Source organism: Gekko japonicus, unplaced genomic scaffold (genome assembly GCF_001447785.1).
Source record: "Gekko japonicus isolate JY-2015 unplaced genomic scaffold, Gekko_japonicus_V1.1 scaffold1027, whole genome shotgun sequence".
NCBI classification, from domain to species: Eukaryota; Metazoa; Chordata; class Lepidosauria; order Squamata; family Gekkonidae; genus Gekko; species Gekko japonicus.
The window spans coordinates 40,425-54,986 of record NW_015167569.1 but is presented as its reverse complement, the minus strand read 5'-3'; the positions used below and the strand labels follow the sequence as shown (position 1 = coordinate 54,986).

Genomic DNA, 14,562 nt, shown 5'->3' with positions numbered 1-14,562 from the left:
CCCCCCCCCGGTCTTGGTTTTAAGTTTATGCGCATGGGAGGGCCCCCTCCCCCGCTCGCTTTACTTTCTAGTCCGTGGGGTAGGGGGCTTTCTTTTTGAATTGCAAATACGCCTTAATCCGACTCACAGTTCATCTTCAGTCATACGACCTCGTTTAGCCTCCGTTTTAACCGCTCGATCTCCAGCGCTTGCCCCGGTCAGCGTTGCTTCTTCCATTCGGCAGGAGGACCAACGGGATGGAGAAGTGCCTCGATTCCCCAGCATTGCGCTGGCGAAGAGGCAACCTCTCAAAAGTCCCCTGGCTAGGAGCCTTTCAGCCAGGCTCCGTGGGAGGTAGCGATTCCTCGCCCCCCCCTCCTTTCTGCTGGTGCACAGCTTTCACCCCCCGGGAGGTCCAGGAGGTGAGTCTGCTCAGTGTGCTGCCATAGACTGGAAATCGTATCACTTCCAATTTCCTAGCCAGAAGTGATGTCTGGCATTGTACAACTTTGCCCCCCCCCCTTTGAGCAACTGTAAGGAACTGTAAGCACTGAAGAACCCTATTCCTAGTGGGCCTCTGGCAGCCCTATGAAGCATGCAAGTCAATGTGCCTGCTACAGGTTTTTGTACAGGATACTGAACTTCCTACATGGGGCAGCCCACCCACTAGGTGAGGACCATCAGGGGCACCACATGTGGGTAGTCTCCAGGGCCCCGGCTGCAGTGCCATTATCTAGGTATTTTGACATACGCCACCAAGGGCTTATTTTTTTTATACACTCCAGTCTAGCTGGGCAGTCAGCAGTTCAGGGCATGCCTAAGGCCCCTCAAACTAAGTTTACCATTCCCCAGATCCGGGCGGGGGATTCCTCGCTTTCTGCACTCCTTCCTGTTGCAGACCAGCTGGCCAGTGGGAAGAAATTCACCCCACCCACCCAAATAATGACATCAGCAAGTTGGTGATATAGGGGGTGACGCTCTGCTTTTTCAGCAAAACTCTATGGTAAAATTGCCCTCAAACCATAGCGTTTAGCCCAAATGGCAGAGTGTCTGCCCCTGATGTCACCGATGCGCTGACATCACTTCCAGGTGATGTCAGCACATCGCATGATATCCCCACCCACTCCAGAAGTGCCCCCAAATCACCCCACCAGCTCAACAGAACAACCTGGCAATTCTACCTCAAACCCTTGGGCCATCCTATACCTACACACAAAGTAATTTATTTTGCCCATGTTGATTTCACATGCCATGAAAAGTCTGCCTAGCCACCATGATACTGGGTCAGTTCAGTCATTGTAGTGTGGGGAAGAGAAAAGCCAATTATGAAGCTACACAACAGCTATTGCAACTAAGGCTACACCAAATTTAACAGTGCCTGACTCTCATATTGAAGTCTGGGCTTTCAGAGGTACACAATTCTTCAAAAGGAATAGTGTATTTTACTTTTTAAAAATGTTTAATTTCAATCTTGAGACCTTTTTTGTACAGCAGCTACCATATCCATAGCTTGATAATGATATCCGTAAACAATACAATGTGAGCCTACATAGCTAATGGAATATGAAACAGAAAATAAACATTGCTTAACAATATATGACATCATAATATTTCTGTGCTTCAAGAAATCAAATCCATAAGTTACCATATAGTACCCAGAATAATATTAATGAATGCCAAGACATCAGACATTGCAAAACTCAATCTTTGCAAAGAATATTTGAACTTTCAAAAGGTGTACCAGATATAAGTCATAGGAAATAGGGTGCATTGTAAGGAAAAGTGAAAACAAACTGAAAACGAAAGAGCAACGTTGTCCCGGTCTACTAATTACAAATAGATAATTAAACAGAGATTTCCATGTCTATTTAACATTATGGCAACTACTTCTAGACACAAGCCCTTTCCTGGAGATAACAACCCTTTGATTAACTGCACAGTAATAGCATATCCACGTTTGTTCACTTGCCTGTTTAAAATTTAAGAACTAAAATCTGTTTTGCAATGGCCACATTTAATTATTTTGCAATAGATTCTTCCTGAAATAAATCACATTAACTGTGGACATTTTTAGGACCAAAGAGGTCCAGAAACATAACCATTTCTCTCTCAGCTCTGCTTCATTTCCTTTATTACAGCTCCATAATAAACAAGCCCTTCCGTTGGCCAAATTCATGGCAGTCCTTGAAATAAGCATATGCTGGATATTCCTAAACCCCATTTCCCCCCTGTAACTCAAAATAAAAATACAGCTGGAGAAGAGGACAGAACAGGCAACTTTAACAAACCTCCCCACCCAAAGAATACTGCCAAAATCACGCATTAAAATAATTTTTAAAATGATACGTGACTATTTTTGTTTCAGCCTGAAGCCTTTCAAAACTAACAAGCTAGGAAAATTAATGGATACTTGAACATGTAGTTGCAAGCAAGATACCAGGCAAGTTATAAATATTTAAAATTAAACTTGTGCAACCAAGACACGGCTTAATTGTCCCAGAAGAACAGGTTTATATTAGAAGGCACTTTTAAAATTATTTGCTAGGAACAGAATTGTAATGATACATAAAAATCCAGAAAATTAAAACAAAAGCTTTTCAGTCCATGACAACAAATATAAGGTTGTTGGGCTCCGACTCCCAGTGACTACGTTTGCACTCTGCCATTAAGCAAAGTAGCTTATTCTGATCAAACCATACATTCTTGGCCATGTTGACTCGATTTGCATGTGAACAGGACTAGTGTTAGAGTACACTGATTTACATGTGCTCTTAAGAGTACAACAAGGGACTCGATAACTGTGATGCTGTAGTATCATTTGAACATATGAAGCTGCCTTCTGCCAAGTCAGACTAGCTCTGTATTATCTACTCTGCCAGGCACCAGCTGCTCAGGAACTCGAGCAGAGAAAGGTGTCACCCAGCATCCGCTTTCTGAGATCTTTTTAGTGGAGGTGACAGGAATTGAACCTGGAGACTTCTGCATGGAAAGCAAGTGCTCTGTCACTGAACCACTGCCTGTCCCCATGAGCACATGCAAGCTTACTGTTATCTGATTACCAACTGCTGGCCTTTTTTCAATAAATATATATATTGATTCAAATATTTATGTCCTATCTTTCTTTCCAAAAAAAAGCTTAAATGGCTTAAGGAACATAAGGTTCAACAAATCTGGAAACAACCTTCATAGTTCCTAGGCTTTCTCCACAACTGTCAGGGTTATGAAGATCAATACAGCATAACTAGCTACAAAGTGATTCAGCTAGCTCCCCCTTCAAATTTCCCTTCACCTGTGAGCTTACCGGGAGGCCTTGTGCAAAACACTATCTCCCAACCTTAGCCCCCATTTACAATGTGTGTGCCTACTTTACTAAGTTCTTACACAGATTTCTGAGATAATGTGAAGCTCCTTCAACACTCCAAAGCACCATATACATTCCAGGTACATAATTATTACCACTGTCAAGAATTCAGGAGCTATAAAAGGTGCCTTTTGGGCCAGGTGTCACCTGTTATCTCTCTTACACTCTTTGAACTTTTGAGGCCACTTAGGGTTTGTGGTTAACAAGATGCAGGATTTACTCAGCTGTGGGGTCACAGTTGTGGAATTTCCTATTCCAGGAGAATGACTCAGTCCAATTTGTGGTTTTCTTCAAAATGTCTGTGAAAACTTTCCTCTTTTGGAAGATTTAATATGACTGGATGTCTATTTTTAAAACTATTTTAAATAATTAGAAACTGTGAAACTGGCTTATTTTGTGTATCTGTGAAATCTGTCATTTATGTGTATTATACCTTGTAAGCTGCTTTGGATTTATGTATGGGGAAAAGTGAGTTAGAATTGCCCTAGATAAAATAATAATAATAAAATATATACATTTTATTATTGCTTTAATAGTATTGGTTTTATTTTATTAATTTTAACCCACTTTAGGTCTGTGATGGGTAACAGATGCAAAAATAGCAATAACCAACAACACCCAGTCCAAGAAGGAAGACATTTCGACTGCATTAGACCTGACTTTCTGACCTGATCTCTTTCAACATCTGTTGGACTATATTCAGTAAACATTAATACCTTGTATTTATTTCCTTTCTGAGTTTGGGCCAACTTTGTATACCTATTTTTTTAATATTTAAAGAGTTTAGTCAGTTAATTAATGCATCACAGAATGAAAATTTGATCATGCCATTCTTGCAAATGGCATTTATTTACATCATATGCACTGAAAACATGTCAGGGCCCCCTGGATCAAAGGAGAAGGCAGTGCTATAAGTTGTCCAGTATCCACCTTTGTGAATATTATTGTGATCAAGCTTGAAGTGTCTGTGATCAATTTTCTAGCTGACAGACTGAGGGTAGTCAAGACCTGGTTGTAGACAACCATTTAACATGTGCTCCCACTGAATCCATTTTATGGCCAAAGATCAAGTCACCTTTGCACCTTAAAGTAAAAATAAACACTTGAACAATAGGTGGAAGCAATAAAAAGGCCATACAGGAGAGTAGCCTAACCTATTGTTTTCTCACAGTTAGGACTCCTCTATCTGCAGATAAACACTCTCAGGAACTATTACATATATGTAATGTGCTTTAATAGTCTGTTTATTTAATGCATGTATTTTATATACACACATATACTTGAGATATATGTGTGTCACTCTAAGGTTGACGTCAATAAATATTTTGAAAAATAATGTTTGAAATGACTCACAAACATCAGTGTAAACTGCAACTATTCATACATGTGCATAAAGATCTTCTTGCATGTGCACATTTGTATATAAATGTATGGACGCGTAAAACTGCCTCACTTCTGACTTAATACAACAGATACAACAAGCCCTCTTCTAGGTTTTCCTGTTATAACTGCAACACACTGGTATAGGCAAACACAACAAGAGTCATCAAAACATGTGTTTTTTAAAAAGCCAGCATATGTAGCTGAACTTATTCTTTCAGCTACGAGCATCCCTAGTTCCCATGAATATAAAAGCAGACCTAATTTGTAAGTAAAATGAGCCCACACACAGACCACAAAAGTAAAAGCTTTGCATTGTGTGGGGCAGAATGGAATAAACAACCATCACAAGATCATACTTTGGACAACCACCTTTGCAAATAGGTTAACATTATCAGAAAACATCTTCATCCCTCCTAGAATATTCATTATTATTCAGTGTGGGTACATGAAAGATTTTAAGCACTCAGGCCAGAGGGTAATTAGTATAATTGAACACTGTAGGTTACTGGAAATAAGGGTTCTACACAGAGAGAGAGAGAGAGAGAGACAGGGAGACCGAGAGAATTTGCGTCACTGCTCATTCTCTCATTCTGTCAAACATCTCTTTAGATGGTGCTCTCATATTCCTTAACAGAGCCTGCAGAGGTGGCAATCTAGCAGAATTCTTATTCACACAGTCTTACCTCTTCAGCATGGCTCAAATGCTTGACAGCTACCACACAATTCTGGCAGCTACTGAGCAACTGAACTAGACCTTTCTCTGTTGAGCTTGGAACCAGCACCTTACACTATATTGGAGGAATGAATAGGAGGAGGAGAATACTACAGCATTAGTGTAACAGCCCAACTACAGATTTATGGGCTTCCCCACCATATCCCAAAGCATCTTTCTTTTCTTCCTCAGCCCCCCCCCTTTTAAACTGAGTATCTAGACTGAAGAAGAATTCCAGGACATCTCAAAATATCTCTTGCTTTTTTACAATATAGAAATTGAGAACAAGAACCATTGAAACGGTAAGCAGCCGTGAAGAGTTCATGATACTGTAGAAATAGTTTAGTTTGCTCGATTTCATAAGTATCTCTTATATTTTGTCATTGTAAGAGAATGTAAATTAGATCCAGAAACGAAAGAAGAGAAGGTGTCAGTAGTGGATTAAGCTTCTATTTTTTAAAAAGGAGAAATACTGGAAAAATTAATTTCAACTAAGATAGAAGGAATAAACAAGCAGGCAAGGTTATAAAGTTTTATTTTCATGTTTCAAAGGCATGAAATACGCAAAAACCAGAATGGAGAAAAAAGCTAGTGAAAAGTCACTGCTAGTAGAAAGCTCATGCACTGAAACAGTCAAGAAAATAAAGTACTTGAGAGTACAATAGGTTAGGGGAGGAAATCTTTCCATATGGATCTTGCCAGACACCTTCAGCAGTTGGAGTTACTTACTGATTTGGTTGTTGTCATTCACAAAATCCTCAGAGCCATCGGTGTCATCTTCATCATCTCCAGATGAAAGAACATCTGAAGTTTAAAAATTTAAAATTGTTCACCTGCTACATATTGTAAGCAAACAGACCTATCTTCTGTGGCCTGGATTTTTAAAAGGGGCATCTGGAAGAGATTTTCTTTTAAGAGCACAAGCATCACACACTTTATAGCTGAGTGCTCTGATATATTTTATAAAATACACAAGTGATCCAATGAAGCTGTATGCTTGTGCAGAGAAGAACCTCATACACAGCTGGAAGCACCTTTGAAGCGTCTGCCGCGACGGAACCTCCAGCTGTGCTCACGATGCTCTCCTGCACACATATATGGCCTTGTTGGATCATGGCCATGGAAGTTTCAGAATCAAGTTTTTAATACTATTTTTTTTAAGTGTACCCTATCATTTCACCCAAAACTAAAGTGAAAAGATTGTTTACTTACTTGTGGGAAAAGCATATGTACCAACGTTTCATTTTTCATCTTTAATCCAGCTTTCCAGATAGCTGGATAAAAGATGAAAAATGAAACTTTAGTACAAATATATACTTGGACCAATCACAAGTCATGGATAAATTAGGTTCAAATGATGGCTGTTCTATCCTTAAATACATATGCATGTGTTCAGAGAAACTTGATATTATTTGAGCCATCTAATTATCCATATTCATTCTGTCCAACTTCCCAACATACAGACCTCTAAATATGCCAATACCATTTTCTGTATATTCTCCATACACTTAGGCAGCAAACATCTGAATACCAGAGCTAGAGGCAACATCAAAGAATAGCCTGGACCTCTATGCTTTGTTTGTTGGCCCTCCAGGACAACTGGTTGGCCGCTAAGTGAAACAGGCTGCTGGAGTAGATGGACCACTGGTCTGATCCAACAGGGTTTTCCTTATGTTCATTTGAAATTCATATCATTGAAATGTTGGAATGTGGGGGGGGGGCTATATGGGTTACTGCTACTGGTAAGCGCTCAGATTTACACTATATTTAGTACATATAGAAGAGTGAGAATGGAACAGATGCTTTCAAAATCTCCGCCATGATCTAGCCTAAATAAATGTTTATATGGCAGGAATGCTCTTTCACATTCTTTTTATACCTTAATAGGAGATGGCATTAGGTTTGGATAGAATTAGATCACAACTGTTTGTACACAATAAAATTTCCATTTTAGCAAACTCACCTGTAACATTTATAATGAAGTAGATGGTATCACTGTCTAAAGTCCTAACAGCAGTGCAAGCATAAAGACCTGAATCTTTGGGTGTGGCATCTTTAATCCGCAAGTATTCCCCAGTCATAAATGTCCGATTGTTGGACGCCAAATGGACCCCATCTTTAGTCCAACTGATCTTGATGGCATCTTTCAGTGGACAATTCAAGTTCAGAGGGTCTCCCGGAAGTACAGAATATACATCAGGCTGAGAGATCTGATATTTGGTTGGTGGCTCTGCAGAAGTGGGGGGAAAGTGGACATAGGAGAAAGAAGGGGAGAGAGAAAAAATTTCCAACAACTGTCAATGAAGACTGTTTTATCCATAGATATCGTGTAAATTTTACAAAATATATTTTCAGATCCTCCAGACTAGTTGCCACTTTATCAAATGAAAATGGAAGCGACTTTGACAAAACAGATTTTGGCCTTGGGATGATTCTGGCCTTGCCAGAGTAGACCATGTCGCAAGGCAAAAGCACAAAAATCACAGGGCAGGTCTGAATAACAAATCCACAAGTACCAGGAAGCGTAGTTAAGCTACACAGGGGAAGCATGCAGCATGGCAGTTTGCTACATGCATGAGCTCTGGATAACTTTATAAATGGATTGAATAAAGTAAAATCTTTTGACTCAAAAATATTCAAGATACAACAAATGAGTCTTTAAGAGAACACTTTGCTGGTGATTTAAAGAATTTCACATGGCGGAGTGGAAACAAGGAAAGCAGGAGAACAGACCCCAGTTACACTGCCAGTTCTAAGGCATGTATAGACTACATACAAAAATAATTATGAAAACATTAAAGACATAAATTTCTTAGATGAGTGTTTCTAATGCATATGTGTTTGGAAGGAGTAGGTGTGGGCAAATTGCAAACCCAAAGGCAAAGTACCACATAATCTTCTAACCCAATGGTCTCCCATAGGGTTGCCAAACCCCCCTGGTTTGCCAGGGGCCCCCCGTTTTGGGGGGGTTCTACCCAATGCTGGCCAGATGGCCGGCAGGGAAGCCCCGCCCCCAACACCCACAGCCACCCCTCTCCCTTCTCTCTTGAGAGAGAGGGGTGGCTGTCTTTAAGTTCATGGAATCTGCGTTTCCTCCCAAGCCCGATCTCCGCTTGAGATGAGGCTTGCAGGGAAATGCCAGCTCCGTGCACTTAAAAGGGAAACGCTGGCTCTTTGCTCTTAAAGGGGAAACGCCAGCTCCATGTACTTAAAAGGGAAACGCTGGCTCCTTTAAGTGCAGGAAACTGGCATTTCTGGAGATCGGGCGCGCGGGCGGAGGGGGCAGTGGACATCCTCAACGTGATGTCATCACGTCGGTGATGTCCCGTCCCCTCCAGGAACGCCCCCAAAGTCCCCCGCTGGGGGCGGAAGATGGACTTGGCAACCCTAGTCTCCCAACACCTGAAGCAGCCATGGGGCTGGCTCTGCCTGTACCAGATTTGCAAAGGTGCCTGCAAGCTCAAAAAGCTTGGGAAACCCTGTTCAAATCTTTGTTTCAGGTGGCTGTAAATACTAAAGGGTGTACAGACCTTCCTAAAATCACAAGCACAGCTCATTCTACTTAGTCCACTTTGGGCAGGAGACGACTTCCACATCAACACTTCACATAAAAGATAATGAAGGTCACCAATTAAAACAACTGAGCTTAAAGAATCTGAAGAAGTACATGAATGAAGAAGAGAAGAAAGACAAATCCAACCCTACAAGCAATAGTGGCCTGGTCTGAGCAGCAAAGGAGAAATGTTTAATTTTTTCACAGTAAAAATGTTCCTCTCTCATAGGTTTTCATTCAGTTGGTACCATCCAGACAAATTCTTTATTTTCACATACTAAAACGGTAATTGCCATTTGTAAGTACTCAGAATGAAGTCTAAACAAATTTTATACAAATATTAACACTTTCCTTGTTTAGATTTTAGAACAGGGCCTCAGAATGTTTGAAAGCTAGAAATTCGGGAGAGGACCCAAGATGGCGATGCAGATAGAAATTCTTTGGCAAGCAAATCTGCTCTGAACTCTAATACACTTTTTAAAAATAAACATGTTGGGGTAATTATAAATTCCATCAACCCGTTATACAGGTGTTAAATTTTGCAGCAAAAAAGGGTAATTAGGAGGGAAAGCAAGTATTCTCCAGATGGAAAATGAGCTGTTTTCTGCATATATATTTTATATCAATAAAAAGTTAAAGCTAAGAAACACAGCAAAAATGTCAGAGTTTGAGATTTATTTTAGCTTCACTGACACTTTGGAACAAGCAAGACTGGTTTACTTTATAGTATCATTGACACTATTTTCCATATCCACTGCAACTCACCCTATCTAGTGTAGTAAATTTGTTTTATGGAACTTAGTTGGGGCCAGCAATTTATGGGAGTCTTTAAAATACACTTTGATTATTTTTACAAGGCTAAATTTATGTATGTCCTTTTAAACAGATACCCATTGCACAGGGTGTCTGAAAATCCCATCAAAGTTTCTACCATCTAATCTGAAGATAGAGTAGAAATATAGCTAACAACGCCTCCTCCCATTATTCCAGAAGCATTTATATGTGAAGATATGCTTATGTTCAAGATACTTATAAACATGCTTTTTTCCCTAAATTTCCATTGATTCAAGAGAAGTCAAAAGTCAAGTTTAGCCACAGTTAGAAAAGAAATGGTTAGTGATTAGGGCATAAACAAAGGATCAAAGCTGCTCATGAATTGCTTTGTGCAAATTAATCTCCTGTCATGGATGATGTCATGGCAAAGGCATAAACTATCATGAATCCTTACAACATTAAAAAAATGTTTCAAAATCAAAAGCTATTTCAGGTAAGGCTTTGTTTGGCCAAATGCAAATCTAGAAACACTTAAAGACCGTCACTTTTTATAATGTTTGCCTATAAACTCTCCCAGTGTGGTTTTTGATGGAATGCCCAAAAGCAAACAGAAAGCAGGTGGGATACTGCAGTATTATTCTGTCCAACACTTTTATGTGAAAAGGCCTACAAGTTTAAGCCTTTAGGAATCCCAGCCAGGATGAAAACTACACTACTTGACAGAATTAACCCATTTGCCACTGTGGTACTCTGGGCCAAGCTAGTAAAGTTTTGGTTTGTTTGGGGGGGGGGGATTTTGCACTTGCATGAGATTTAGAACAAAATTATGACAGGTCTCTTTTCCTGGCAGGTGTGTAAGAAAAGAGGATCAATACATCAGAGCACACCCATAGTTCAAAGGAAGAATGGTCAACCATCACGGTGGTCTGCAACCTCCTTGCATATGAATGAGGAAAAGACTGCTTTTCCAAGAACAGTGCCCATGTTCCAAGTTGTGCATTACAGAAAACAAGACAACTTGGCCACTGGTACTGGGCAAGGTACTAGACTCCATCTTCCTTCAGAAGATAGTGAAACTTGACTTTCAAGTTAAACCCGCCACTCTGAGTAGGTTGGCACATTTCAAAGAGACAGAAAAAGGAGTAGACTGAGTAATCCATTCCTCTGATTTCCTCACTCATACTAAAACATTCAAGGACAGACCTGTCAAAATAAGATCACAGCCATTTGATAAGCTGGACATCTGTAATGGCTTGCCAAGATATAAGGGGACCATTTACTTTCTTTCAAAGATTTTTGATTAGGCATTTTTATTCATTTTACAAAATTTATATGCTGCCTTTCTTCGTTCAAAAGGGCCACCAAAGTGGCTAACAAATTAAAAACATACATAATCAAATTATATCTAAAAAACCATTATAACCAAGAAAAATACATCATTTAAACCAGAGTTAAAATCCATACAAAAACAATTGAAACAAAAAAGTCTTCAGTCGCTGGTGGGGGATAGCAACAGAAAGGGACAGGCAAATCTCCCTGGGGTGAGAGTTCCAGTTTTGTTTCCATGACGGAGAAGGTCCTCTCCTGTGTCGTCGCTCTCCTAGTCTCAGAAGGCAGGGGCACCCAAACCAGGGCCTTGAAATGACACCACTGGTCAGGTGCATTCATAAGGGAGTAAGCAGTCCTTCAGATACATTGGTCCCAAATCATATAGGGTTTTAAAAGGTCAACACCAATATCTTGAATTGTGTATGGAAACAGACTGGGAGCCACTGTAGATGGGCTAGAGGAATACAGTCCCTTCAATCCACCTACTTGCTTAGACAGGATCCTGGAGACAACCTACTTATTAAACAGTTGGATATACACTGTAGTAATACTTTAAAAATGGCCATCTGGAATCACTTCCAGTTCACACAATCTCCCTTATAAATAAAAGCCAAATGGTGGTGGCACTTCTCTAGAACATTCCACACACTCCAAAATCAGTTCGCTCTCTGATCTGTCATTCAGAGGGTCTCCCTATCCACTGGCTGCTTTGCCTGAGTCCCGGCTCCAACATTCTAAACAGTTTGCTGTTCCCCTCCTCCCCATAGCCAGTCAGAACACAGAGGTTATTTGCATATGCATCCTCATTGGCCTTTGCCTCGGAACACAGAGGTCATTTGCATATGCGACTTGATTGGCTTTTGCCTCTAACATTCTAAACAGTTTTCTGTTCTGAGGTAAAATGTGTCCAATCTCCAGGTGAGGGCTGGAGAGCACTCAGAATTACAACTGCTTTCCAGATGGCAGAGATCAATTCCCCTGGAGAAAATGGTGGGCTCTGTATCCTTATATTCTGCTGAGGTGGCCCCCGTATGACAGCCAATGTGACGTAGCAATCAGGGCTTCAGAGCACGGGAGAGGCTGCAGGTGTGTGGGGGGTGGAAAGCTGAAGAGTGAGGGGGAAATAAAGGTAGGTTGATAATTGGCTGGGAAGGAGATAGGGTTGCCAACTCCAGGTGGGAAATTCCTGGAGATGTGAGGGATGGAGCCTCCGGGGAGGGCGGGATAAAAATGTAAATAATAAATAAATAAATGGAGTCTGGAGAGGGTGAGGTTTCAGGAGGCGTGGGACCTCGGACAGGTACAAAGCCATAGACTCCGCCCTCCAAACCAACTATTCCCTTCTGGGGAACCATTATTGCCAATCTCCAGGTGAGGGCTGGAGATCACTCAAAATTACAACTGTTCTTTAGGTAGCAGAGATCAGTTCCTCTGGAGAAAATGGTGGACTCAGTGTCATTATACCCTGCTGAGGTCACCACAGCAAATTGACACTGAGTGTCCAAGGCTGGGGCACCCGCCCAGAGCCTCTTTCTAGAGGCCGTTGTATTTATTTCCACAACGGGCCTTTTTCCTAGTCCAGTATAAAGAAGAAAAGAAGAATTACAATTTGGTTCTACTCTCCCATTGTGTTCCGCATCAGCAGAAGGGGCTCAATGACCTTTTCCGCAACAAACAAAATTTGAAATCTGTTGCTTGGAATTGGGGGCATATAGCAATGAGAAGTTGATTCCATTGCCAACAGTAAGCAATTTTATCAGTATGTGAATACTTTTAAAACACAAATGAAAAGTAACATCACAGAAACATCTAGTTTTTGGACCACCTATTTGTCCAGTTTTCAGTCACAAAAAGTAGGTACTGTTGGGAAAGGGAAGGCTTATCATGATGTGGTGGGACTTCCCAATAAATGTCAATAATGCTGGAAAGATCTGCTGAAAGGGAAAAAATTGTGACCATCTTCTGGTTTCATTATTATGCAAATGTAAACATTCTGAGGAACTAGTCTTGAGAATCTATCACAATTACAATTAACACTCAGTCGGGAAATTCATAGAGATTTGGGAGTAAAACCTGAGGAAGGTGGGGTTTGAGTAGGGGAGGGACCTCAGCAGGGTATAATGCCATAGATTCCACCCTCCAAAGCAACCATTTCCCCCAGGGAAAATTATCTTTGTCATCTGGAGATCACTTCTAACTCTAGGAGCTGTTCAAGTTTCACCCAGAGGTTGACAATCCTAATCACAACTGACAAAACTGCTGCTAGCCTTGTCCTTTCCAAATGCTGAAATTGATGGGAAATTTACAATGCAAATTGCCCGAGAAATACGGCTAAGGAGATACTGAATTTCAGTGATGGATGAGATACAGACTGTAAAGCACTGGTTACACGAACAATCATATATCTAGCAACCAGTGCATTTTTGTTTTGTTTTGTTTGTTTTCTGTGATAGTACTCACCAATACAGACTACCACCACCTTGGGGGGGGGGGCAGTTCTCCCAAGTCCTGAGGAGAGAATTAATGGAAACTGGTGCAAGCTTATATATGAGTACTGGCACATTGGGTTTTTTTTATAAAAAGCACTGCTAGTAGACATGGGATGCTTAAAAGGATCAGGAAAGAAAGGGCAGCCCTGGGATTAGATAGAGGTTTCTATATACCCATGCTAACTCCAAGCTTACAGAAAAATATGAGAAGTTTAAAAAGTGGACTATAATAAAATGAAAATAGTATAAAGCTGTTTAAATTTTGTATAACTGCCTTGTGATATCTTGGATGTCATTCTGAGTTGCTACAGCAATCTCAAAGAATTTTGCCATGGACCAGAACAAGAGGGGTGGATGTGGGGGCTGGCAGAGGGGGACTGGATTTTGCCACCAACATTTAAAAAAAAATGATACTTTATAATGAGGTCATGGTTGACAGCTATATTATCTACCAATTGAATTGAACAAAAAACATACTGTGGACTGGTTTAACTGTACATATGTATGTATACATGCACACACGCACACCCCTCATGTATCTTCATCAAGCTCTGGCATAACCAATACAAGAACTCGTGGGCACTCAATGAAATTGCTGAGCAGTCAGGTTAGAACAGATAAAATGAAGTACTTCTTCACCCAAAGAGTGATTAACACATGGAATTCACTGCCACAGGAGGTGGTGGCAGCTACAAGCATGGACGGCTTCAAGAGGGAATTAGATAAACACAAGTGGAGACCCGCAAGAAACTTGCGGAATGGTTATCCTGTTCCTCACACCTTTGCTTCCTCCTGTCTCCCTCTACCTCTCTCACACTCTTATGGCATTATACTGATCTGTAGTTCCTTCCCTCCTCCAATCCCACCCTCCCCAGGCTCCACCCCACAAATGTCCAGGAATTTCCCAACCTGGAGTTGGCAACACAATTTCCTTCCCACCCAACAGCCAACCTACCTTTATCTGCCTCTCTGTCTGCAACTT

The 14,562-nt window shown here is 40.9% G+C and overlaps 1 protein-coding gene across 3 annotated transcripts in view; it reads right to left on the bottom strand.

The window, feature by feature from the left end:
• The window catches only part of FGFR2 (fibroblast growth factor receptor 2), a 142,148-nt gene that overhangs the window by 98,282 nt on the left and 29,304 nt on the right, over positions 1-14,562 (bottom strand). For all 3 annotated transcript variants that reach the window (XM_015413843.1, XM_015413844.1, XM_015413845.1), the window contains exons 3-4: positions 7,399-7,665; positions 6,165-6,239 (exon numbers count right to left, since the gene is read on the bottom strand). In XM_015413843.1, coding sequence (XP_015269329.1) covers positions 6,165-6,239; positions 7,399-7,665 — 342 coding nt within the window. The remainder of the gene's footprint in view (positions 1-6,164; positions 6,240-7,398; positions 7,666-14,562) is intronic.